Source organism: Panthera onca, chromosome B1 (assembly GCF_046562875.1).
Source record: "Panthera onca isolate mPanOnc1 chromosome B1, mPanOnc1 haplotype 2, whole genome shotgun sequence".
NCBI classification, from domain to species: domain Eukaryota; kingdom Metazoa; phylum Chordata; class Mammalia; order Carnivora; family Felidae; genus Panthera; species Panthera onca.
This window is the reverse complement of record NC_138342.1, coordinates 123,459,633-123,486,072: the sequence shown is the minus strand read 5'-3', so window position 1 is coordinate 123,486,072 and position 26,440 is coordinate 123,459,633. Positions and strand designations below refer to the sequence as shown.

The 26,440-nt window shown below is 39.0% G+C and overlaps 1 protein-coding gene across 4 annotated transcripts in view; it reads right to left on the bottom strand.

Annotated features, from left to right (window-relative positions):
- Positions 1-26,440, bottom strand: part of SMAD1 (SMAD family member 1) — a 79,386-nt gene that overhangs the window by 24,604 nt on the left and 28,342 nt on the right. For all 4 annotated transcript variants that reach the window (XM_060654058.3, XM_060654053.3, XM_060654057.3 and 1 more), the window contains exon 2: positions 22,180-22,762. In XM_060654058.3, coding sequence (XP_060510041.1) covers positions 22,180-22,579 — 400 coding nt within the window. In that variant the 5' untranslated portion in view covers positions 22,580-22,762. The remainder of the gene's footprint in view (positions 1-22,179; positions 22,763-26,440) is intronic.

Here is a 26,440-nt window from a genome sequence, read left to right as displayed (position 1 = left end):
AGTTCTAAAGATGGCCTTGTATTTCTGTCGTAGGATTATTTTTGTATTTGTATTTCTGGTGTCTTCAACCTTTGTTCTTTCCTTACTTAACCATGTATTTTCTAGTTGGTCAGTTTTAAATGGTTATCTTTTGGTTCTCATCTATTATCTATACAATCAATGAGCTTATTCTACTTTCCCCTTTTTCTATTCTTCTATTCCATTTTTAAAAAATGCTTATTTATGTATTTTGAGAGCAAGTGAGGACGCAGGGAAGGGGCAGAGAGAGAGAATCCCAAGTAGTCTCCATGCTGTCAGCACAGAGCCCCATGTTGGCTCGAACCCACAAACCGTGAGATCATGACCAGAGTCAAAACCAAGAGTCACATGCTTAACTGACTGAGCCACCCAGGTGCCCCATCTTCTATTCCGTTTTTAAATTTGCACTTTCTACTTCATCAGAACATCTTAGGTTTACATACTATCACCATTCTTACTTTTGCCTTATCTCTACAATTTCATTGACAATTTTTTTCCCAGTCATCTCTTAGCTGAATAAGGTTACTCCATTAGATTTCTCAGGAAAAGCTCACTGTAACAGTATTCACTCTTGCATATTTAAAACTTTCTGTAGTTTTTTTTTTTTAATGTTTATTTATTTTTGAGAGAGAGAAAGAATGTGAGCAGGGGAGAAGCTGAAAGAGAAGGAGACACAGAATCTGAAGCAGGCTCTAGGCTCTGAGTTGTCACCACAGAGCTCAATGTGAGGCCTGAACTCACAAACTGCAAGATCTATGACCTGAGCTGGTCAGACGCTTAACCTACTGAGCCACCTAGGCACCCCAAAACTTTCTGTAGTCTTGATACCTGAAGGAAAGCTTGGCTTGCCCTGGAATTCCTTAAGTTTTCTGAACTTTTTCCACTGTTGCCAATTTCTGTATGATGTTTTTGAGAAGTCTGAGTTCAGGACATTCTTGCCTTTACAAGCTATGTGCTCTTCTTATCTAGAGGCCCAGGGGACTTTTGTTTTGAAAGTCTAATATAGTTTTACTAAGGTATGTCTCAAAAGTTCATCATTCTAGGTGAATTTTCCCAAGTAGTTGGTGGGTCCTTTCTATATATAAATTTAGGTTTTCTCTAATTTCTGTTCCATGGTCTCTGGGAACTTAGGAGCTCCATTTATACATATATTGGATCTTCTTTGTTTCCATTCCAATCGCTTTCTCTCAGACCTTTTTTACCTCTTTTCAAATCTCCCATTCATTCTTTATTTTCCTGCTTTATTCAGTGAGTCTTATTACATTTTTAAAATTTTTGTTTATTTTTTTGAGAGAGCAAGTATGAGTGGGGGAGAGGTAGAGACAGAGAAGGAAAGAGAGAAAATCCCAAGCAGGTTCTGTGACGTCGGGGCAGAGTCTAACATAGGGCTCGATCTCAAGAACCATGAGATCACGACCTGAGCCCAAACTGATTAACTGCGCCACCCAGGCGCCCCTTATTACATTTTAATAAGAATCTTGGGGCACCTGGGTGGCTCAGTCGGTTGAGCGGCCGATTTCGGCTCAGATCATGATCTTGCAGTCCGTGAGTTCGAGCCCCGCGTTGGGCTCTGTGCTGACAGCTCGGAGCCTGGAGCCTGTTTCAGATTCTGTGTCTCCCTGTCTCTGACCCTTCCCCGTTCATGCTCTGTCTCTCTCTGTCTCAAAAATAAATAAACATTAAAAAAAAAATTAAAAAAAGAAAAGAATCTATTCTCCCTTTGGCACACTGTAATTTATTCTTTACTTATGAAATGTTTTTGTTTTAAAATTTATTTTCTGAGTTCTAGCAACTGTCATTGACTTTCTTCCAATTTTTGTCCATTTATGTAGTTCCCAAATTTCTGATTTTTCCCCCAAATGCTTGTTGGAGGATATTTATTTTGAAGTGTTGTCTTACACATTCAAGCCACAGACTGAAAGAAAATATCTGCAAGTCACATAGGTGATAAAAGATTTTGTCCTGAATATATAAAGAACCTCAAAACTCATTAATAAAAAACCAAATAATCCAATTAAAAATTAGGCAAAAGATGTGAAAAGACTCTACACCAAAGAAGATGACCTTAAAATCATCAAGTTTAGTGAAACAGGCCAGACACAAAAGGGCAAATATTTTGATTCTATTTATATGAGGGACTTAGAATAGGCAAATTCATAGATACAAAAAGTAGAACAGAGGATTACCAGGGGCATGGAGAAAGAAGGAAAAAGGAGTTATTGCTTAATGAGTATAGAGTTTTTGTTAGGATGAGAAAGTTTTGGGTATGGATAGTGGTAACAGTTATACAACACTGTGACTTTATTTAATGCCATGGAATTGTACATTTACGAATGGTTAAAGTAGTAAGTACTGTGTTATACACGACCTACCACAATACAGTTTTTTTAAATAGGATCGACATACCAAGCGTTGGCAATAGGGATTCTCACACATTGCTAGCTGGAATGTAAAGTGGTATAACCACTTTCGTTAATATTTTGGCAGTTTCTTATAAAGTGAAACACACCTACCATTATGATCCAGCCATTTTCCTTCTAGGTTTTTACCCAAGAAAAATGAAATACAGATGTGTGTTTTATTTGTGATAGCCAAAAACTGGCAACAAATGTCCACTGACAAACAAATGAAAAAACAAATTATGGTATATCAACACAGAATACTACTCGGCATTAATAAGGTATGAAATACTGATTCATACAACATGGATGAATCTCCAAATATGCTTAAAGAAAGCAGACAGAAAAAGTGCATACCATATAATTCCATGCATATAAAATCTAGAATACGCAAGCCAATGTATGGTGACAGAATGGGATCACAGTAATGGCTGATGGGAGAGATTGCAAAGGTGCAGGAGTAAATTTTTGGAGGTGATGTGTATGTTCCTTGACTGTCATGATACTCTCATAGGTATATGTCAAAACTAATTATATCATACTTTTTAAACATGTACAGTTTATTCTATATGAATTATTCCTCAATAAAACTGTTCAAAAAGTAAATGTGAAGAGGCAATTTTAAATTGTCTTTTACCAATTTTTAAACATGGCTAAAATGTTCCATTATCTATTCCTTTTCCAATCCCATCTTCAAAGTTTGGGAACTATTAATCTGAGCTCTCAATAGTATATTAATACCCAACTAAAATGGCTTTACCCTAATATCTTTATTTCTTGAGACTATATAATGTGTATCTCCCAATGCAGAATCCTCATCCAGGAAAGGGATTCCAGTTGGTTATCACAGACATACCAGTTCTAACAGTGAAAACCAACTGAAGATATCAAAAGTAAGGAGCTGCAAGGAAGTTCCATGTTAAAGCGGTGATAACATTTAAGACATTCAATGTCTTGTATGGTCTGTTAGAAGTTAGTAAGAACTGCAAGGTAAAAAGTAAATGGATATCCTATGTACTCTTGAAAGATAACTTTTCTATCAAATTTATCTAAAGTTCCATTTAACTCTCTAACTAATGGCTGCCACCAGTGTTTCAGACTCTCTCACATTACCCTCAGAATCTCTGAGAGACATTTTCCCAGTGTTTCTTACCACTTTTCACCAAAGTAAACAGCAGTGACAGACAGTGAATTCATCAGGGGTCCCGGCAGCTTCACTGGAATTGTGAAATTTCACTGAAAATTTTGTCTTACCAAATTCAAACATATTTTATGCTCTACTCCTTAATACTTACCAAACATAAAGGTGATATTTTAAGTAATTTGGAATCAAGTGAAACTGATACTCCATGAAGACGTGCAGTTTAACCTCTGGCTCAGAGTACCTGGAATGGCACACTGTGCTGGGGTGGGTTGTAGTACCTTACTTTGAACGTATAGATTTCCTCTTTACTCGGTGTGACAATTCTAACAAGTTATTAACTTCTCAGAAAACTTCAGCCAAAAAGTGACTGGTAACAGCAAGAAGGGAGACAAATAATGTACAAAATAGATTCCAGAACTAAGAGCATTTATGTAGAAACAAAGAGACGCTCCTCAAATCAATTTTAGGTGATCACCATATATCACAGAATTTACATTAACACACCACTATCACCACAAATATTTGTTCTAAGCCTGGACCAATGCTGAGCATGTTCTATCCACTTTGGAAATAAGAGTGCTTAGAGGGGTAACTTACCTAAGGTCACACAAGAAGTATCAAGAATTAGGAAGGCACAGAGCACCCTCAACTATGATATTCTACTGCTTCAGTGACCCTAAGTCTCCAAGAATGTTAAATTATGTTCTATATAGTTTAAGAGATGGATAAGTAGAATAAATTCCAGAAGTGTTTCTGGACAAATTAAGGTCAATTTAAAGGGGAAAACTCTAGTCTAATTTAACAAGTTCAGTTATGGGAGACTTCTAACTCCCTGATGGTGCATAATAGATGATTATCAAACCTGATTTGTAGAGTTTGAAGACTTAGAAGTAGGATGTCTATATGTCCTGGCTTGCCTGGGACAAGTCCTGATTTGTATGGGCTGTCCAGTGGAGTTATAATAGGTGACCCATGTCACTCTCAAAAGTGTCCTGCTTTGGACAACAAATTCTTTGGGCATCCAAAGTATAAACAGTAACTACTGAAATGCAGGAGGAGAAAGAGCTGGGTCTGGGATCTGAACAGGTGCTACCCCTAGGAAGAAGTGTTAATGGGGAAGAGACACGTGGAGGCTAGTGAGGCAGGGTCACGTCTACACGCACAAGCTCCTCTAGGATAACCAGGCCCAAGCCTCTGTGGCCTGGGTGGGCCCTAAAAGGATAATGCTGCTGCTCTTCTCTCTGATGTCTCTTCACTCTGCCACCCCCAGTCCTTGTTGCCTTCAGTCAGTAATATTTCAGGTAAGGAATGATTAAGATATCAGTTTTCTTCTTCTTTTTTTTTAGTGTTTATTTTTGTGAGGGGGGAGGGAGAGAGAGAGAAAGAGGGAATGAGCAGGGAGGGGCAGAGAGAGAGGGGGACAGAGAATGCTAAGCAGACTCCTCGCTGACAGAAGGGAGCCCAGTGTAGGGCTGGAACCCACGAACTATGAGATCATGACCTGAGCTGAAGTCCAACGCTCAACCGACTGAGCCGCCCAGGTGCTACGTGATCTCTGTTTTCTATTGGGAGAAAAAGGAAAGAATGAACATGCAGGTGAATTATCCATGTGTAAAGGCCCCTTCTATATACAATATCTATTTCTTAGGTGAAGGTTGATCAACTAGCTGAAAGAACTAGGATTTGCAAACTCTAGGCCTGACTCCGGTCAGGAACAGGAAGGGAGACAATGAGGAGGGTCTTCCTTTTAATATTTCTTTCCATGTTTCAGACTACTTCTATTTTATGGGAAACAAATATGCGAGCTCTGACTCTTCTGGGGAACCAAAGTTCTCTTCGGTGTACCAAAAAGGTTACTCCTACTTGGCATCTTCAAACAATGACTCACGTTTGCGGCTTCCCTTCAAGAGCTGCTCCTTTGGCTAATTTGAATTTCAAGAATCTCCTTGGAAAGAGGAGCCCAATGGTAAAACACCCTTCCTTACACACACTAATTTTTGATTTGAATAATTTAAAAATCAGACTGTGTTGTGTCATTCCTATAACCCTTGTAAAAACCCTGCCTGGCTCCACACCACCTCCTCAGGTGCATTCGGGGTGGGGAGTAGGGGTGGGGGGAGATGCCTAGGCAATTTCACAATGCCTCCTTCCACCCACTTGAAAATCTCTAATTGCTGTAGATCTTTAAAAGAAGGAAGCTCTCTTCCCTTCTTTTCCTGACTAATCAAGGCGGAGAAAAGTCAAATTGCTGCCTTTTCTTGGAGATGTACCTCCACTCTTCAAATTTTTAGATCTCTCCTTCAGTTAAAACCATAAAATCCCTTTCTCAGTCAACAGGGAAACCAAACTAAGAAAGTTTCAGGAGATATTTTCGTTTCGGGAGACAATTGTGATTCTGCTACTGGACTCAGCTTTTCTGCGTTGCCAAGACACAAGGAAAAGGAATGAGAAAGAAACACTAAAATTGGAAAAGAGGAGCTGAGCTCTGCTAAGCATTCATGCACACCCTCTAGATTTGTAAGCTTTTTCAAGATTTTGAAGTACTGTTTGAAATTCTATCATCAAATCAGTGGTAGCCTAGTAATGAGACTAAGGCTGACAAATCACTACCAAAGTTGTGACCCACTAAATGCTGGTGGTGAGTTTTTTTTAAAAACACACAAGTTCTGATAACAAAGCTGCCAGGCCCTTGCCTACATCTGTTCACATACACATAACGGCTAATAAGCTAGATGCTACCCAGTGGTATATAAATGTTTTTTTAGTTCTGAGGACTTGGAAAAGGCATTCAGGTAACAGTCAAGACATCCGAGTTCAGCCCTGGCTATGATAATAACTACTTTTGTGACTTTGAGCAAATCACTTAAACTTTTCAGAGTCTCAATTTCCTCATTCAAAAGCGCAAGGGATTTGAATTCCAAGGGATCTTCTGGCCCTAAATTCTGCAAGTCTTCTGACTGAAGATAATGCTGCTTTTTATATATCTGGAGCTTCACATGTATAAAATTCAGTGCCAGACCCCATCTCAGTTGGGTCTCAGGACGCCTCAGTGAGGTCACCTAAGGGCAGGAAGGTGGCCCAGAGCTAATGGAAGAATGGCCCAAGAGCAAGTTCAGTGGCTGCGGCTCTCCTGTGAAAACGAGGGACAGCCAGGCTGTTGAAGCAGCTGTGCCCGCTATAATATCTATACTAGACAGATGTCCCTAGATACAGTGTGTGTTCAGTGACCTTCTAAACAGAAACATTTCAAAAGTAGACAGTGGCAGAGAGGGTAAGACCACTTAAAAGTTAATAGTGTATGCATTTATGAAATAGAATTCCTTACTTCAGGATGCGTCAGGGAAACTCTACACTGAAGAAAAGATTCTGAGAATCTTTAATCGAGGTTGAACTTTAATAAAAATATAGCCCCAAATCCCTGAGTACTGACATTTTATCTTTGCTCAGTGGTAGACAGGCAACAGGAAGGAGGGTCTGAAATAATATTAATGTTCACCTAGCACTACATATATACCCAATGCAAGCAAGCATACAAGCAAGGCCCTGCACACGGTACTGTGGGTGCAGAAGTCAACAGGACAGCCACTGTCCCTGCGCATGTGGACTTCATGAGAGCTCACCGAGTCTTCACAACTGATGAGGGAGCAGGCTCAGCCTAGTTCAGTAATACATACAAGGTCACACCAGCTGCTAAATGGAGGGCCAGGCTTTGAATCAAGGCCTACTCATCACTACCAGACTGCATTGCTCAGTCCCATAAAACTGGAAAGAGATCTTGGAAGTTGTTTCCGTTCTTCTGTTTAGTTTTTTGGGAGAACATTTTTTTCTAAAGTTACTATACTTTTACCTAAAAGTAGTAACTTGACAGTATTTATTTTCCAGGAATATATCAATTACCCTAAAGTACCAATACATTAACAGAAAACAAGTAGGTGAACACAATTTGAATATAAGCAGAGAAATGAATTGCATTCAATAACAGTATCCTGAAGCTTAAAACAAAACAAAACAAAAAAACAGGCTCAGGTGGTTGAGCATCTGACTCTTGATTTCAGCTCAGGTCATGATCCAGGGATTGTGAGATGGAGCCCTGTGTCAGGGCCACAGTGAGCGTGGAGAACCTGCGTAAGATTAAATTTACTTAAAAGTAGCCTAAATCTAACTCAACTTCTGAGAATGAAATTTCCCAGATAATTCCAGGCCAGTGATTCCTTTTGTACACTACAGCTGCTTTCCTTGAAAGACATCTTATCTGTGAGATTATGCACCCAGAATATATCTCCAGTAACCCCATGACCTAGTCCAGATTCCCGTTCCAACCTGTCTTTGGGGGTAGGTGTCCTCCCACACTCTCTTCGCCTAGCTGCCTCATGCTTCTTGCCGTTTCCATCTGCTAGTTGCATACTTCTGTACCTTTTGTTTTTTTAAGTTTATTTATTTTGAGAGGGCGTGCGTGTGCACAAGTAGAGGAGGGGCAGAGAGAGGAAGAGAGAGTCCCAAACAGGTGCTGCCAGAGTGGAGGCATGAGATCATGGAGCTGTGAGATGACCTGAGCCAAAAACAAGAGTGGATGCTTAACCGACTGAGCCACCCAGGCACCCCCATACCTCTGCACCTTGGCTCACTTGACCATATTTCCAAGTTTCAGTTCTCAGTGTCCTCTCCTTTATGGGGCCCTTCTTGGTTTTTCTACTCACCCCCAATAAAAATGAATTCCTCTTTTCTTTGTGCCCCACTGCTGCCTACACAGACTTCCATCATAAGCATCTGTAACACTGTATTGCTAATTTGACTTCACCTCACTCAGACCCTAAAACCCTAGAGGATAGAACTAAGTTTTCTTTTCCTTCTGTATTATTCAGTGCACAGCATGTAATAGATTCTTAATAATTAATGTGTTTATGAATTACTATTCTTGGACTGTTTATTATGAGTTGATTAATACAGACTGACCTTTCTCCAAGTCCTCAGACTACCTGCATCTTGAATTAGCAAGACACTTATTTAAAAAGGCAGATTCTTGTGCCTCATCCCACATACATAAAGTCAGAAAGTCTGGAGCTTGGGTGCAGACTCCCTATGTCTCTAAGTAGCTGTGAAACTTGAACTTCAGTTTTCTCGTTTTATATCAAATTTCTAGAGATTATTCCTCTTACCCCTAAAAACTCTATATAGTATCAGTTCTAATTCTCAGCTATACAGTTTAAAATGACAATGATATAGAAGAGACCAGCAGGGCATTACACTAAGCTGACAGGAAAATTTATGAAGTGTCCAAAGTTTTGGCCAGGTGGCATGGTATGACAGAACAAGTGTTGGCTTTGGATCAAGACTGCCAAGAGTGCTGGGTGTTGAAGTAGACAGTGTAAGTTCTCACCAGTGTCTGTAGGGATAATGAAACAAGCCCCCCAACAGCTCTGTGGGGCTCCGGTGCTGCAGCACAGGGCAGGCTCTCAAACGCTGGCTCTCTCCCTGTCTCCTCTCTTCCCACCCTTACCCCAGGTACCATTCCGCTTCTGAATGTTTACCACAGAAGGAAGGCGCTATGTTATTAGAGCTTCAGAGCTTGTTAGAGGAAGAAAAACTTCAGAATGTAAACTAAAAATAACAGGAGAAAAAAAAATCCTTCATAAGGTGTAATCAGAGGAGAACAACAATTAGAGGTGGGTTTTAGTTTTAGACTTCTGAAACTGGAACCCCTGCTCAGCTATTTACTATCCAATTATCAGAACTTCACTTCTTACAAGAAAATGGGAATAGTAGTACTTCTCACAGATTTTCTCTTTATTTAACATTTATATGGTGCTTATTATCTAGGCCAAGTGATGTAAGAAAACTCATTTGATCCTCCTAACTCTGACCTACATAGTCATTACCTCCACTTTATACAGATGGATACACAGGTATGGAGATTAACTTGCCTACAAGAATATAACCAGCCACCAGTGGAGACAGGATACAGACCTAGGCATCTGGCTCCAGAACCTAGGCTCCTAACCACTGTGCCATAGCGTCTCTCTGTGTGGCACAAGCAAGTTCCTGGGCTATGGAAGGCATTCAGTGAAGGGCAGTTACAATTACACAAGCAGCTGGTGGGTCATCGATTAGACACTATTGACATGTAAATGACCATCCCTAGGGGTCACACCAGGCTGTGTGGCTTAATTTGTAACTGCAGCTGAATGTAATTAGTTCTCATTATGAGTTCAAATTTGATTCCATTAAATATACTCCATGAAACAGATACTTGTTATCTAATGATGATTACTGACCAATGGGAGATAAACATAAATAAAGTCTCTATACACACCTGAAACACAGGGGTAGACTCTCACTTTACCATTATGGACCCCAACTTCATGCAGCTGGTAAACAGCTGAGATTACATAGACTACTATTAAAAACATTAGATACCCCTCACCTTCGTTATATTGATTAAAGGGGAAAAAGCTACTTCTTTTGGAAAGCAGTGCAGTGTAGTGTAGTGGTTCGACCATGGATCTTGGAGTTAGACTTCAGTGTGAATCCCCAGATGGCCTGTTACAAGTTGTGTGACAACTTACTTAAAAGGCATCTCGGTAGCCCAGCTGGCACCTCCACAGCTTACAGCTGTGGTCAGTATTAAATGAGAATACATGTGATGTGCCAGCACGGAGTCTGGCACAGAGCAAACATAAAAAGTTACTAATTTAATTTTCACTGTTACTATTATTATTAGTGTAACTACAAGCATTAATTTTCCAAAGATGTGTTTAATGAAAATGTACTTACATTACAAATTTCATTTTTATTCTCAAAATGTACACGGAAATTATGTTCCTTACTTCAGCCAATGTTATGTTTCAAGAATGCATATACAGCCTTTTCACATTCATTATTTAATTCAATCCTTGCCACAACCCTGGAAAGTAGATACAATCACACCCTATCTCACAGGTGAGCAAACACCAATTCAAAGAGGACAACTAACTGGCCCAAGGTCAAAGATATCAAGTGTCAAAATTCTAGTCCAGGCCTTGTGACCCAAGACTCCTCCTGACCATATTTTAACTTTATAACTAAAGAGAAATAAATATCTGCTTTAAATGGTCTTATCTGTCCTGAATATCCTAAGGAACTCCACTCCACATTTACCAGTCAGCAATTGGCATTCTACCATGAATAAGAGCCCCTCCCTTTCCCCTCGATTTATTTATCATCAGCATGGATTCCTGTTTTTATCCCTAAATGGTTTATAATTATTTTCAGTCCATAATTATTTTGTTGATCAATTTATCTCTGATTGAGCTAGGGGGCAGCCCCTTCAGACTGACCCCTGTGTCATGACATGCTCCCATCAGTTTGTTGGTTTTTTTTTGCTTTACATAGCTCATTTTAAAATTAGCACTTCCTTTTCCAATTTAAAAGTTGCAGGTGATACTGTTTCAAAAGCATTTACCCAAAACTGTTCCCTAACTTGACCATCATACTTAAATATCTGTCTGGCACACCACCATACCCTGGATAAATTTCTTAGACACTCCAAGAAAGTGTCACAGAAAAAAATACTGCTGAATCTGTTACAGGGCTAGCTAGACATAACTGTCAGCGAAATGACAGGGAAACATAACGGAAAAAACATACAAGGCAACCCCACTCTGTTGTCTTACCCAGGTTTACTTTTACTTTACTAAAAGCTGCCCCCAAACCATTTACAACAATCACAGGCTCTCCTTTTGCCTTACTGTAAGTGAAGATCCCAGACAGACAAGCAGGCAGGAGGTGGTCAGGGAAAAGTGATGTGTGACTCTATAAACCAGACCACTACTTGGATAAGAAATGCCTCCTTCGTGTGGAAGGGTTAAGAACTATGAACACATCTCTTTGAGAGGGATGTTAGAACTGAGGTGGTGAGGCAGAACGTAAACCTGACCTTCTTCCATTGTAAGGTCTCCTAAGATTCCAGGGCATAAAATTGATGATATAAAGAACTGGGGGAAATGGACACCTGGGTGGCTCAGTCAGTTAAGCTCCAACTCTTGATTTCAGATCAGGTCATGATCTCATGACTAGTGAGTTCAAGCCCCACGGCAGGCTCTATGCTGAGCACAGAGCCTGCTTGGGATTCTCTCTCTCCCTCTGTCTCTTTCTCCCCCTCTCTCTCTCTCTCATAATAAATAAGTAAAAATTAAAAACCAAAACAATACAAAGAACTTGGAGGAAAATCTGACAAACAGTCCTTTGTTGCCCTAAATCTTTTTAGTTAAACATGGCCTGTGTTTCCAGACTCTAGATCTTTTATCATGGAAGTTACAGTTACTTCTAGTTATACAACCCACGTCACTTACAACAGTTTTATGAAGAGCAGACTCACATTAGAGTATTACAGGCAGGCTTCGGTGCTAAGGTCACAGGAATGGAGAAATCCTGTTGAGGGCACTGATAATTAGGAATGTGGAAAGGGTGAGCAGCAAGTGAAATGTTTATCTGCCCACCTCCCACACATGGGGAAGAATCACTATTGACACAGTGGAAGCCCAGACCAGACTAAACTCAGGGGAAACAGAAGTCTGCAGCCTTTCAAACCAGTCCTAACACCGTATCTAAGAACTACACTAATCTCCTGCCAAACTGGCAAATTAACAACATTGGGTGTTGGTTTTTCATTTTTTGTGTTTTTTTGCTTTCCTATTCTTCAGACCCTCTGAGATTTTTTTTTTTTAAAACGTTTATTTATTTTTGAGTGAGAGAGAGACAAAGCATGAGCAGGGGAGGGGCAGAGAGAGAGGGAGACACAGAATCTGAAGCAGGCTCCAGGCTCTGAGCCATCAGCACAGAGCCTGATGCAGGGCTCTAACCCACAAACAGCGAGATCACGACCTGAGCCAAAGTCAGACGCTTAACTGACTGAACCACCCAGGCGCCTCTAGACCCTCTTAGATTTTTCACACTGTGCTCGAGACTATGGTTGCCCAAAGTACCCCAGCTCTGCTCTTTAAAATAAACATCTTCTCTTTCCTTCCCAATCTCTTCCCCAAAGAAACTCACTTTTCTAACTACTAGGACAGAGGTCTAATCATTTGGCTAATTATTAGGCATGATGTTGAGTTTTTCAGGAGAATATTTCCATTTTGAAGTAGAAAAAGACAAAGTGATGAGACATACATTTTGGGGAAAGAAATCTCCAGTCTTCTTTGAGCCTCTGGATATCTAATACCAAGGAGGCTAGAAGTTAACACTGAGATAATCAGCCTAGGCATTAAATAAGCCAACCTTCCCTTCTGTTTCTCTCATGTTTGCAAGTATCCATCAAGAGCAAGAGCACAGGGCACTCCAACATGGGGCAAATCACCTGTCACTCCTGTACCCAACCACATAAAACATTCGTAATCCTACAAAAAAAAAAAAAAAAAAAAAATCACCCTTTGAAGATGTTCCACATGTGGGGATAAGAAGCCAAAAAGCACAACTCACAGGTCTCATTTTATTTCACCCAAAGCTAGCTAGCCTTCCTTGGAAGCCAAGGTTTTCCTTTTAATTTAAAATATTATTTTCACACAATTGCAATTACTGTATAACTACATCTTTCACTTATTATGACAAACTTTTTATGGCTTTCAAAACTGTTTTTTCTTCATCTTTCTCCATGCTTTTTGTGTGTTTTTTTTAATTTTTTTTTTTTAACGTTTATTTATTTTTGAGACATAGAGAGACAGAGCGTGAACGGGGGAGGGTCACAGAGAGAGGGAGACACAGAATCTGAAACAGGCTCCAGGCTCTAAGCTGTCAGCACAGAGCCCGATGCGGGGCTTGAACCCACGGACCGTGAGATCATGACCTGAGCTGAAGTCGGACGCTTAACCGACCGAGCCACCCAGGTGCCCCTGTGTTTTGTTTTTAACAACTGCTAGTGGGCGAGTGTTCCTTTGGCCCTATAAACTAGCAATGGCGGATGGGAGAGTGCCAGAATCTGAATGAATCAGAAAGATGTGAAAATACCTTCTCTTGCCCACCTAATGTTGCAGAGACAGAAAAAGGATGAAGTGGAAGATAATGGTCAGGAAAGCAAAAGGATGAGGAAGATACTTTGTATAATCTGTATAGTCGTAATTATTTCCAATTGAAGTGTATTTGTCAACAGAAAATCTCATCTAGAAACAAATCACATAATTGTCCAGTTATCTACCTCAATTTATGTAGTTTTACAATTTTTGTAAAAGTAACCTATTGTAACTGCTCTTTCTTATGTTCATCAATTAATAAATAGCACAATACCAATGCCCCCAAATAATGCACTAAAAACAGTTGCTCAGGAAAAAAAAAGAATTAGATTAAACTTCACATTTTGCCTTTAAGAATATGGAATCTGCTAAAAGATTTGGGTATAAAATCCTATGCATAATTATACTACTTCATCTGTTTCTAGTAAGATGGTAGATGCCAAGGATAAAATTATCAAACACAAGTCAAAGGCCAATGGTAATATCTTGGAGAAAAATTCATCATCTAAACTCCATGCCCCCTTGGTTGTGTACTGAGCTTGTACAGAAGCAGAATTTTCAAAAGAGAACTTCCACATGGACAAAAGAATGGAACCCTGAGTAGACTCTGAAAGAGCAACTGCAAAGGCCAGGGACATTCTCCTTGCCCCAAGGTATCCTTCCTGCACACAGCCTCTGCTAAGGGCCTCAAAGTCTCTTCCCCACCACCCCCCTTCACAGGTACAAATGCTTTGATATGTTCCTCTTACAGCTTTCAAAGCATCCTTCTTTCACCTAAGCATTATATACATCTCTCTCCTACACCAAAAGTATTACAGAACCACCCAGACTAAGACACAAACATGTAGAAGCTATATATAGCTGTATATCAATCATAGCAACTCTTATGGAATGCATATGTGCTTATTTTCCTCTTAGTCTTGACCTTCCATTTTATTTTGTTTTCACTGGTCTAATACTTTCTACTTTAGTGTATGTCTTCTTATAAGCTGATTTAAATCCTGGGTACAATGAAATATACATATATATCTGCATATATATCTGCACTACCACACAGTCTGGAACACAATGTCAAGATGTGTTAGAGATGAATGAGCTTTTTTATGACCACTCTCAGCCTTTTAAGAGTTAACTGCATCCCCCTGCCCGACTTATACTATTTGATTTAGCAACCTGTGCTATCATCACATACCAGCCTTTCTTGGGCAAACACGGTTCGTGAGGAGTTGTATATGTGCCATAAATGTTTAAATGAAGAATTTAGATGCAGATAATTATAGGGGAAGATGGTTAATTTTAGGTGTCAGCGTGCCTGGGCTACAGGATGCCCAGATAGCTGTAAAACATTTTTCTGGCTGTGTATGTGAGTGTGTCCCCAGAGGAGATTAGCATTTCAATCAGTAGACTGGGTAAAGATGGTTGCTCTCACTAATGCAAGGGGGGACATCCTCCAATCTGTTTAGTGCCTGAATAGAACAAAAAGGCAGGGGAAAGGCAAGTGTGTGTGTGTGTGTGTGTGTGTGTGTGTGTGTGTGTTTTAGCGTAAGCTGGGACACCCATCTTCTGCCCTCAATCAATGCTTCCGGTTCTCAGACCTTTGGACTAGGATTGAGACTTCTACCCCCACTTCCTGGCTCTTCAGCTTATAGACAGCAGATCACGGGACTTTATGGCCTCTATACTTGTGTAAATCAATTCCTATAATAAATCACTTCTTATATGCATATATCTATATATATCCTAGTGGTTCCATTACTCTGGAGAACCTTAATACACACATCATAATGCTTTATTTTAATTTTTAGACTTAATTTTGTTAATTAATCCAAAATCTTCAGGATCGATGATTATATCTTGATATCTGGCTTACAACTTCAGTTATCAGACTCCTATGTATCACCATTCAGATAAACTTGAAGGAAAAGTCAATACTTCTCCTCCACTCCAATCTTCCAAATGAATATACTAACACAACCCTAAAAAGGAAAAATTTTTACTTGTATGTAAGTTTTTGTCATCATTGGCTCAAGTAAAACCACATTTGCAGTATGAAGAGACACAATTAAAAAAATTTTTTCATTTTGGTTTTTTAAAATATTAATTTTATTAAATCTCAATCCTTAAGTATATGTCTTTTTAATAATCTGTGTGTAAAATAACAAGTACACATAAACATCTTTGCTGCATTTACCAAAGTACAATGGTTTTCTTGAGGAAAACCAGTAGTGTGATTGAGTACTGAGGTGAATTAGGGGCTTTTTCACGGTTCACTATTTTTTATTTTATTTAATTTTTTTAAATGTTTACTTATTTTTGAGAGAGAGAGAGAGAGAGAGAGAGAGAGCGAGCGACCGGGGAATGGGCAGAGAGGGAGACACAAAATGTGAGGCAAGCTCCAGGCTCTGCGCTGTCAGCACAGGGCCCGAAGCGGGGCTCAAACTCAGGAACCATGAGATAATGACCTGAGCCGAAGTCAGACGCTTAACCGACTCAGCTTAACCGACTGTAACCCAGTTACATTGAAGTAACTGTAGACTCATTCACATGCAGTTGTAAGAAATAATTCAGAGAAATCCTAACCTTTATCCAGTTTCATCCAATGGTAACATCTTGCAAAACTATAGAATAATAAAACAATTTCAATATAGACATCAATACCATTAAGATGCATAAAATTTCCATCAACCCAAGGATCCCTCATGTTTTCACCCTTTTACAGTGACACCCACTTCCCTCCTGCCCACCCCCTTCTCAGTCCCTGGCAAACACTAAATTCATTCTCCATTCCTAGAATTTTAAGACTTTCTGAGATAAAATTTACCAAGCCACGAATTACATGGTGACTGAGGCAGATAAAGAGTCAAAACTCTCATACAGCCAACAGGTGAAGAGGCTTTTAGGTATATTTTAACAGCTGGGAGCCATTTTACCAAAAATGGAAGCACCAGAAGGTTAACTACAGGGTGTTAAAGACTGAAATAGAAATCTCAGAATTTCAAATTCAGGTTTAATATGGCCTTTCAAGTTGATTAAGTTTAAAGTACAGAAAACAGTTTTCAAGAACAATGTGAAAAACATAAAAAACAAATAAGGCTAATGATAGGAAGTCTCCATAAAGGCATGTTAATATCCACAGATAGCAATTGAATGGTCTTCTTAATACCACAGTTAGATGACTTACTTTACGACTGTCAGCATTTAGTTGGGTAAAGAAAAGGAAAACCTATATTTAACCCAACCACTAATAACTAGCCTTAATTCTAAAGGCTACTAAAAGTCCAAATAAACAGTCACCTGTTACATCATCAAGAGGGTCACGGTCAGAAACTGCATGAACTTTCTTTCCTGTAACTGTTCACACACTGTAGAAAAAGAAATCCTTAATATTTTTTTACTTTCCCAAAGATAAATTTTTCAGTGATGGTCAAGGTAGTACCTTTCACCAACAGAAAGGTTCTTTCCCATTTTACACTCTTTACCATTGTTAACTATGATGAAGACAAGTCTGCACAGTGCTTGTGTAACTTCTGGTTTCCCCCCACTGTAATTTTTAGACTTCTTTATTTATAACAAAATAAATGACATAGGTTAAAGAAAAAACACAATTCCTTAAATCCATGAAAGTATTTTTGGGGGCGCCTGGGTGGCTCAGTCAGTTAAGTGCCCAACTTCGGCTTGGGTCATGATCTCATGGTTCGCGGGTTCGAGCCCTGCGTCAGGCTGTGTCTCCCTCTGTCTCTGCCCCTCCCCTGCTCCTGCTCTGTGTCTCTCTCTTTCAAAAATAAATAAATATTCAAAAAAATTAAAGAAAGTATTTTTGGTCAAAGGAACATTAAAAGGACAATTCTAAAACCTGCACTGGGCCAAAAACAAAGCATTCACAATTCTAAAACCTGCATTGGGCCAAAAACAAAGCATTCCTTTCTCCTCGACTCCTCCACCTCCTTAAATACACCTTATGACATTTTATCAGAGTGCTGATCTTAATGAATATCAGAGAGAAGGGAAGTCCTGGAAGATCGGGTCAATTTTATATCTGTAACAAAACATGCAAAGTTCAAAATGATGAACGAACAACTTCAAAGACAAACCCATTAGCATCTCTTTTCGATAAAACACAACTTCATCTAGTCAACTGGACTTGACTTGTCTAGGTACCTTAAACCAGTGGTTCTCAAACTGTAGCCTGCATCAGAATCACCCACAGAGCTTGTCAAAACACGGATTCTTGGCCCCATCCCCAGAGTTCAGTTCAGTAGGTCTGTGCAAGGGTCTAAAACTTTGCATTTCTTTTTTTAAATTTTTTTTTTTTTTAACATTTGTTTTTGAGACAGAGAGAGACAGAGCATGAACGGGGGAGGGGCAGAGAGAGAGGGAGACACAGAATCGGAAGCAGGCTCCAGGCTCTGGGCCATCAGCCCAGAGCCTGACGCGGGGCTCGAACTCACGGACCGCAAGATCGTGACCTGAGCTGAAGTCGGACGCTCAACCGACTGAGCCACCCAGGCACCCCAAAAACTTTGCATTTCTAAAAAAGGTCCCGAGTGATGCTGATGCTGCTGGTCTGGGGAACACATACTTTGAAAACCACTCCTTTAAACTAGAGACACCCAGTTTTTGTTGAATTTTTCTCCAGAGATCTCAACAGGAATCTCTGCAGAAAATACCAAGTCTGGGAGACCCAACTAATGCTTAAACTGCTAAATTGCTCTTTGAAATAATTTATCTGAGCTAAGTTGTTACATAGTTCAAAGTAATTCCGTGTAGAGCTGTGTATCTGTAGCTTAGAATTCCAGACCCCTTGAGGTGCCTGGGTGGCTCAGTTGAGCGTTCTACTTCAGCTCAGGTCATGATCTTACTTATCTTGAGTTCAAGCCCCACATTGGGCTCACTGCTGTCATCACAAAGCCCGCTTCAGATCCTCTGTCTCCCTCTCTCCCTCTCTCTCTCTCTCTCTCTGCTCCTCCCCCCACAAGGTGCAGGGGCTGCTTCATAGTGGTCTCTGGAAAAAGGCCATTTGTTCTTATTCCCACATTAGTCACTTTATAATATGAAAAATATAAGCTAAATCCTGATGTGTTCAAATTCAACAGATCTTGGCCTCAGCCTCAAAGTTTTCTGGAACTATTCTATGCATGACTCACAAGATTTTTGGCTAACAGTTGGGGGGGGGGGAGGGGGACGACAAAATGTCACCTGTAGTCTCAAATGTCTTATTTTAGCTGGTTTTCCACCCATCCCACCCCTGTCCCAACAAACCTTCTATAAGTAAGTTACTAAGAGCAACAAAATCATCTCAGTATTAATTTTTAACCTAAAGAAAAACTTTTCGTCATGTCAGAGGTGTTAGTAATAGTGTTATTTCATTGTTAGTAGTGAAATAAACGAACAAGGGAAGATGATGTTCAGAGGACATAGGCAAGCTGAAAACTCATTTCCAAAAAATGGACAAATGACCATACAAAGATATTACAACCAAAAAAATTTATTGAACTGTGCTAGCTGCTTAAAGTAGAAATGCTAATAATACATATGGGCCCTACCCTCACAGTTTTATTTATTTACTATCTTGCCAGGAAGACTAACAAAAAGACAAGTGTAAGTATGAGGAACATTATGAAGAAATTCAGATTGCTACAGGAAACAGAGACTACCCTATCAGGAGGGTAGCAAAAGAGGAATCAAGAGAGACTTCTCAGCAAAGCTGAAACCCATTAAGCTTAGAACTGAAGGATAAATAAGAGTGAGCTAGACAAAGAGGGAGGAGAAAGGAGTTACAGACAGAGGAAAAGAACAGAGTGTTCCCATATGACTCAAACACACAAAATATGGAAGAACGGGCAAAAAAGCTGGAACAGCAGGCAGGCAGGACCAGAACGTGCAGAGCTCTGTGTACTAGCAATGGGAAACAGGAAGATAACAGGATCATAACATGCATCTTAAAGAACTCTCTGTGTAGTGCAGATATTGGCCTGAAGTGAGTGATGGGTCAGGAGGCACAAGAGGAATTGCTGAAAGGGTGGAGAAGAGTGGCAGGAGTGTGGATGGAGAAGACATAGTGAAACTTAATTGTCTGACACACAGGTTACTTAAATTTATAGGGACTTCAGTTTCATCATTAATGAAGTAGGATTAGAATCTTCCCTGTATACCTCCTTAAAGTTACTATGGTGAATCAAAAAAAATCACACACCTAAATAATCTTGTTTGTACATATTACTTGTATACACTGTTTATTTCTTCTCCAAAACTCTTAACTCCATCTCAATTTCTGGCTAACAGCCCATGTATCTCTGTGTTGACTTTCTGCTTTTTAATTTACCTCACAGCACATATAATAGTTAGTAAAGAATGTCTGCATTAGAATAAGAATTCAGCAGGGGCGCCTGGGTGGCTCAGTTGGTTAAACATCTGACTTCGTCTCAGGTCACGATCTTTCGGTTTGTGGGTTCGAGCCCCGCGTTGGGCTCTGTGCTGACAGCTCAGAGCCTGGAGCCTGCTTCAGATTCTGTGTCTCCCTCTCTCTCTGCCCTTCCCATGCTAACCATCTGTCTCTGTCTCTCAATAATAAATAAATGTTAAAAAAAAAAAAATTTAGAATAAGAATTCAGCAAAGTTGGTGGAAAAAAGCAAATGCAGTCTTAGCAAAGATCAAGTCTAACAAAATGTCACTTTTAAATGGATACAATAAAAACCAACTAGTTATCTAGACATAAATCTAAAGAAAGATCTACAAGAATTATATGGAGGAAACTTAAAGAAAAAGACCTAAATAAATGTAGAAAATGCAAAATTAAGTCAATCCTTTGCAAATGAAACCAATGAAATTCCAAAAAAATTTCCAGAGGATTTTTCACAGAACTTGACAAGGTAATCCAAAAGAATATAATACAGAAACCACAAAAATATAATGTTGAATGAACATAACAAGTTGTGGAAGGATGTTCCAATATCGGTAACTCTTCTAAACATATAAAATAATATTATGTGTTGTCATGGATTCAGACATACATAATAACAGTATAAAAATACACATGGGAATGATGACATCAAATTTTAAGCAAAAAATTCAGAATAGTTACTGAAGGGAAAAAAACTGAATCAGAGAGGCCAAACCTAGAGTTTGGGTTTTATTTGTAATCTTTTATTTCTTAGGCTAAGTGGATACAGAGGTGTTTATTATTATACTATTCCCTAGTCTTTAAACTCTTTTTGTAGGTCTTAAATATTCCATGAAAAACCAAAAACTTTTTTTAAAAAACCCACAAAAACAGAATGCCTTTTATTTGAGAATGTTACTACATGATCTAGCATAGTAGTTTCCAACACCAGTCCAATAGCTACTCGACACCATCTGAAATATTTGTTAAAAACATGGATTACAAGGCTGTGCCAGAATCAGAATGTCTGGGAGGGGAGCCATGTGATTCTAATGCACAGCTTCATTCAGGAACCCTTGGTAACCACAAATCATTAATAACTAATCCATCAACAAAATGGGTTCCAATCTGACAATGAGATATTTAAGTGCTTAAGACTGCCTAATTACTTTCCAATTGATGCAAACTGTCTAGAATGGGGATTCTAATTTGAGGGCAAAACCATACAAATTTTAACGCATATTATACCCTCAAAAAAGGTCATACACGTAAAAACTAGGAATATCCTCTAAAGTAATAGCATCTAATGATTCCACAGCAGATAGAATTCCCTCATATCCTCCACAGGGAGCAAAATTCCACCAGAGATGATAAAAGATGCTATCTTTTTTTAAATTTTTTTTTTAACGTTTATTTATTTTTGAGACAGAGAGAGACAGAGCATGAACAGGGGAGGGTCAGAGAGAGAGGGAGACACAGAATCCGAAGCAGGCTCCAGGCTCTGAGCCGTCAGCACAGAGCCCGATGCGGGGCTCAAACCCACGAACTGCGAGATCATGACCTGAGCTGAAGTCGGACACCCAACCAACTGAGCCACCCAGGTCCCCCAAAAGATGCTACCTTTAAAAATAAAGTGGTACAATTCATTAGCAATTGCACTAAAGATGTATTTCCCTCAAGTACACAGGTGGCAACCCCATGTTTCTTCTCTTTCTGAATTTTATTCCTCTGTAATAAAATCACAGCTAAGTTTATCTAGAGAAATTCAGAGGACCAATGATAAACATAAAAAATAAATTTAGAAAGAAAACCATTCATTCATTCATAATTAGAGTTTTCAGTATTGCTATGACAATTTTGCCTCGCTCCTAAGACACAAAATTAACTAGAGAGGACTAAGTCGTTAGAAAGTACAAAATCTTCAAGGGCTGGCACATTTTCCCCTAATATTTAAAAATCACAACTAGGGGCACCTGGGGGGCTCAGTCAGTTAAGCATCCCACTCTTGGTTTCAGCTCGGGTCATGATCTCATGGTTCATTCAAGCCCTGTATCGGGCTCTGCGCTGGCAGCACGGAGCCTGCTTGGGATTCTCTCTCTCTGCCCCTCCCACATGTGCTCTCTCCCTCTCAAAATAAATACATAAACTTTTGTAAAAAAAGTAATAAAAATCACAACTAAAAACATGGAAAGGGATTATTTTCGTATTTTAAACAACACGAATCTGCTAAATACGTCAATATAAAAGGACTCACTTACCAGGACTTTCTACTCGCTTATAGTGGTAGGGATTGATGCACACTTCCTTCTGCTTGGAACCAAAAGGAAACTCACAGCATTCCAGTGGTTTTAGTTCATGGTGGCTCTGAAGATCGGGCCAACGCCACACTCGGCAGTAAATGACATGAGGCAGTCCCTTCCGGTGGGAAACTTGCAGCCTGCCGTCCAGAGAGCGGGGGATGGTGACACAGTTACTTGGCTGCCCTGGGCAGCTCAAGGCCTTTTCCAGTTCCTCCATGGCACCTTTCTTTTTCTTCAGTTTTTTCACCAAAGCATCAACAGCTTTCTCTGCCCATTTTTCTTCTTCATCACCCTGTTTCCACCCAAGAAGTCTCTTCACAGCTGGACTTGTGAAGGAAAATAAACTTGTCACGTTCATAATGACCACACTAGTTCTACACTCCTTGTGTACGGGGAAATACAGGAGTCTCCAAATGCAAAAGCACAATGGAAGAGATTTCACTTTATTGACATAGGATTCCCTGTAGCTTCTTGGTTTTGAGGTCCCAAAAAGTAGAAATTACCATGCCTAGTGCTTTAAAAAGTACTCCAAAGTCAGCACCTAGAAAAGAAAAAAGGGGGAAAAAATGTTTAAAATACTCGCTACTACAAAACCACAATTCACTGCACAATTACTATGGGCCAGGTACTATTTTAAGTACTTTTATGTATTACAATATGTTATGGACTGAATCATGTCCTCCCTAAAATTCATGTTGAAGCCATAACCCCCACTGCAACTGTATTTGGAGATGGAGCCTCTAAGGAAGTAACTAAGGTTAAATGAGGTCATAAGAGATGGGCCATGATCTGGTAAGACTGGTGGCTCTACAAGAGGAAGGGCTCCCCCGCTTTGCACACACACTGAGGAGAGGCTATGTGAAGACTCAGAGAGAAGACAGCAGTCTACAAGCCTGTGGCAGAGCTCTCACCAGAAATCAAACTGACCGGACCCTTGATCTTGGTATTCCCAGCCTCCAGAACTGTGAGAATAAATTTCTACTGTTTAAGCCACCCAGTCTGAGGTATTCTGTTGCGGCGGCCCAAGCAGACTAACACTTAGTTTTTTTAAACAGTCTTCACAGTGAGGTAATACGGTCGTTGCCATTTTACAGAGACACAGTTTAAAAAGTAGTAAGTTACTGTTCTGAGATAGAAGCAGTAGACACCTTCGTGCAAAAAAGTCCAAGTTATCAACAATATTGTAATGCTTTACACTCAGATTCATTGAGAAGCTCTAAAAATGTATTTCAAAACAGACCTCAAGCAACAAAAACTGAAAGTGACAGAAAAACATACAGTGGTCTTAACATCTGTTTTTGGTTTATTCTTCAAGTATCTTTATGCTGAAAGAGAAATTAGTTCTATTTCTACTATGTAAACATTATAAGATTTTAGGGTATTTATTCAGTAAACAAGCCTGTGTCTATGGGCCATAGGACAAGTAAAGTAGGAAATTTGGTTTTTATTGATAGGAAAGGAATGGAGCACATGAACACATACTGTACCAAATTCTTTAGTCCAGCTGTCTCAATCAAGCCTTCCAGTTACTCCTCACCAGACAAAAACAGAAAAGGTGAGAAAGCTTAAAGAGGGAAACTTTGCACAAATTCCAGCTAAGATATAGTAGAGCATGTATCACACCAACCTCCTCCCAAGAATCACTCTAAAAGGTAATAAAATATAAACAAACAAAAACGCCCCACTTTAATTTTAAATACATCAAAGAGCAGCCAAGGTCCTCAGGACTAGAGGGCCAAGATGCTTAGAACAGAAAAGCAATGAAGTGAGCAGAACATTCTTTTCTGCTCCTCTTCTCAGGGCCCTTACCAATGCCTGCACTGTAAGTAGCAAGAGGCCTGGTAGCCGAGCTGAAGGGGGCTCAAGAATGAAGCAGAGATTTCAGTGGCCTCATAGGGGGAGACCCCAAAGGGGCATGCTCTAGTGTAAGGGCAAAAAATGAAATGGACCAGTTTTTATACTGAAACATGGCCTGAATTCATCTTTTTTTTTTTTTAAAATCATCTTAATTGGTGGGAATAGAGGAGAGAAAACTGTTGCAGAGGCAATGTTTGTAGATACTGGCCAAGGATTTTCCAAAACTGACAACAGACATCTAGACACAGATCCATGAAGCCCTACAAATCCCAACAAGGATAAATATAAAGAAACCCACAAGTTTTGATGGATCATATCACAGTAAAATTGCTGAAAACCTGTAACAAAAAACTTTAAAAAGACACCTGATTTTTCTACAATAAGTACAATAAGGCTGACAGCTGACATTCCAACAGAAACAATGGAAACAAGAAGGCAATCATTAACGTGCAAATGTAAACAAACAACTAGTAACTTAGAATTCTATACTTAGTGGAAAAATCATGCAATAGTGATTGTAAAATAAATGTGTTTTACAACATACAAAATCTGAGAGAACTGACTTCTGACAGGAATTTGTGAAACAGAAGGAAAAAGATCCCAGAAAGAAGCAAGGAATGGAGGAAAGAATGAAGAGCTCCAGAAGGATAAATAAAGGTAAGTCTAAATGAGTACTAACTTTACAAAAACAATAATAGGAATCTCTTGTGGTATTTAAAAAATAGAATTAAAATGCATGGAAAAAACAAAAAGAAACAGAAAGGAGTAAATGAAATTAGTGTTCTATGGTCCCTGTATTACCCAGGTTGTGATAAAGTACTGAATTATTATTGATAAGTCTTGTCATAATAATAATTTAAAAAACTAATGATAGGATAATTTAAAAAACTATAAAAAGGTAATAGAGAACTTATACAATATAGAATTCTTTTTAAAAATATGATTCATCCAGAGAAGTTAAAAAATACGGATTTTTAAAAAAAATATTACTGCAAAGAATTTAAGAGAAAAAAACAGAGCAAATACGTGGGACAAACAGAAAACAATAGGTTTAGATCTAATTCCAAAAGTATCATTAATTATTTAAATATCAACAGACTAAATATGCAAGTAAAAGATGGGTAGGGATGGATGGGGATCATACCTAACTCTACTATGTACTTACAAGAGGCACACATTAAATATAAAGGACAGAGAAAGGTTGAAAGAAAAAGGATGGAAAAAGATATACTATGCATATTTTAACCAAAAAAGCTGCTGTAACTATCCAATAAGAAAGAACAGACTTCAAAAATAAGAAGTATCACCAGATATTTAAAAAAGGGATATTTCATAACATTAAAAGAGTTGATCTAGGGGTGCCTGGGTGGCTCAGGTGGTTAAGCCTCCGACTTCAGCTCAGGTCATGATATCACGGTTTGTGAGTTCAAGCCCCACGTCAGGCTCCGTGCTGACAGCTCAGAGCCTGGAGCCTGCTTCTGATTCTGTGTCTCCCTTTCTCTCTGTCCCACCCCCACCTCCACTGTCTGTCTCCCAAAAATGAATAAACATTAAAAAAGAAATAAAAAAGAGTTGATCTACCATGAATATAGCATAACCTCAAATTTTCATGTAAAAAGTGTCAAAATACATTAAGCATAAGCTGACAGAATTAAAATGACAAACAGACAAACCCATAATCTTAGTGGAAGATTAAAACGATAACTGATATAACAAGTCAACAAGAATCAACAGACATTGAAGATTAACAACATTTGTAAAAAAACTTGATCCAATTCATGTACATAGATCACTGTACCCAATGACTGTAGAATATACTTTCAAATATACATAGAATACTTACCCAAATTGACCATATAAAGAGCTATAAAGCAAATCTCTATACATATCAAAACCAAACAATATGCCTTCGAGCACAGTATAAGAAATCAGTAACAAAAATATCGTTCTCTAAAATAATTACACTTAAATAACTCATGGGTCAAAGAAGAAACTACAGTGAAAACTGAAAAACATATTTAACTTAATGATTATAAAAATATGACACATCAAAACTTGCAGGATGTGGCTCAAGCCATGCTTAAAGGAAAATTTATAGTCTGAAATGCATATATTAGAAAAAAAAAGATGAAAACTAATGGTCTATGTATCTACCACAAGAAAAAGGAAAGGAACAGTAAATTAAACTCAAAGAAAGTAGAAATGATAAGAAATTGGAAAAAAAAAAAAAAGCCTAACAGAAAACTTACAAAATCAAAGTTGCTTCCCCAGAAATACTAATAAAATTGGACAAACCTCTAGCAAAACTGGTCAGTAAAAGTGAAGGCACAAATTAGTAACAATAGGAATAAAAGGGGAAATC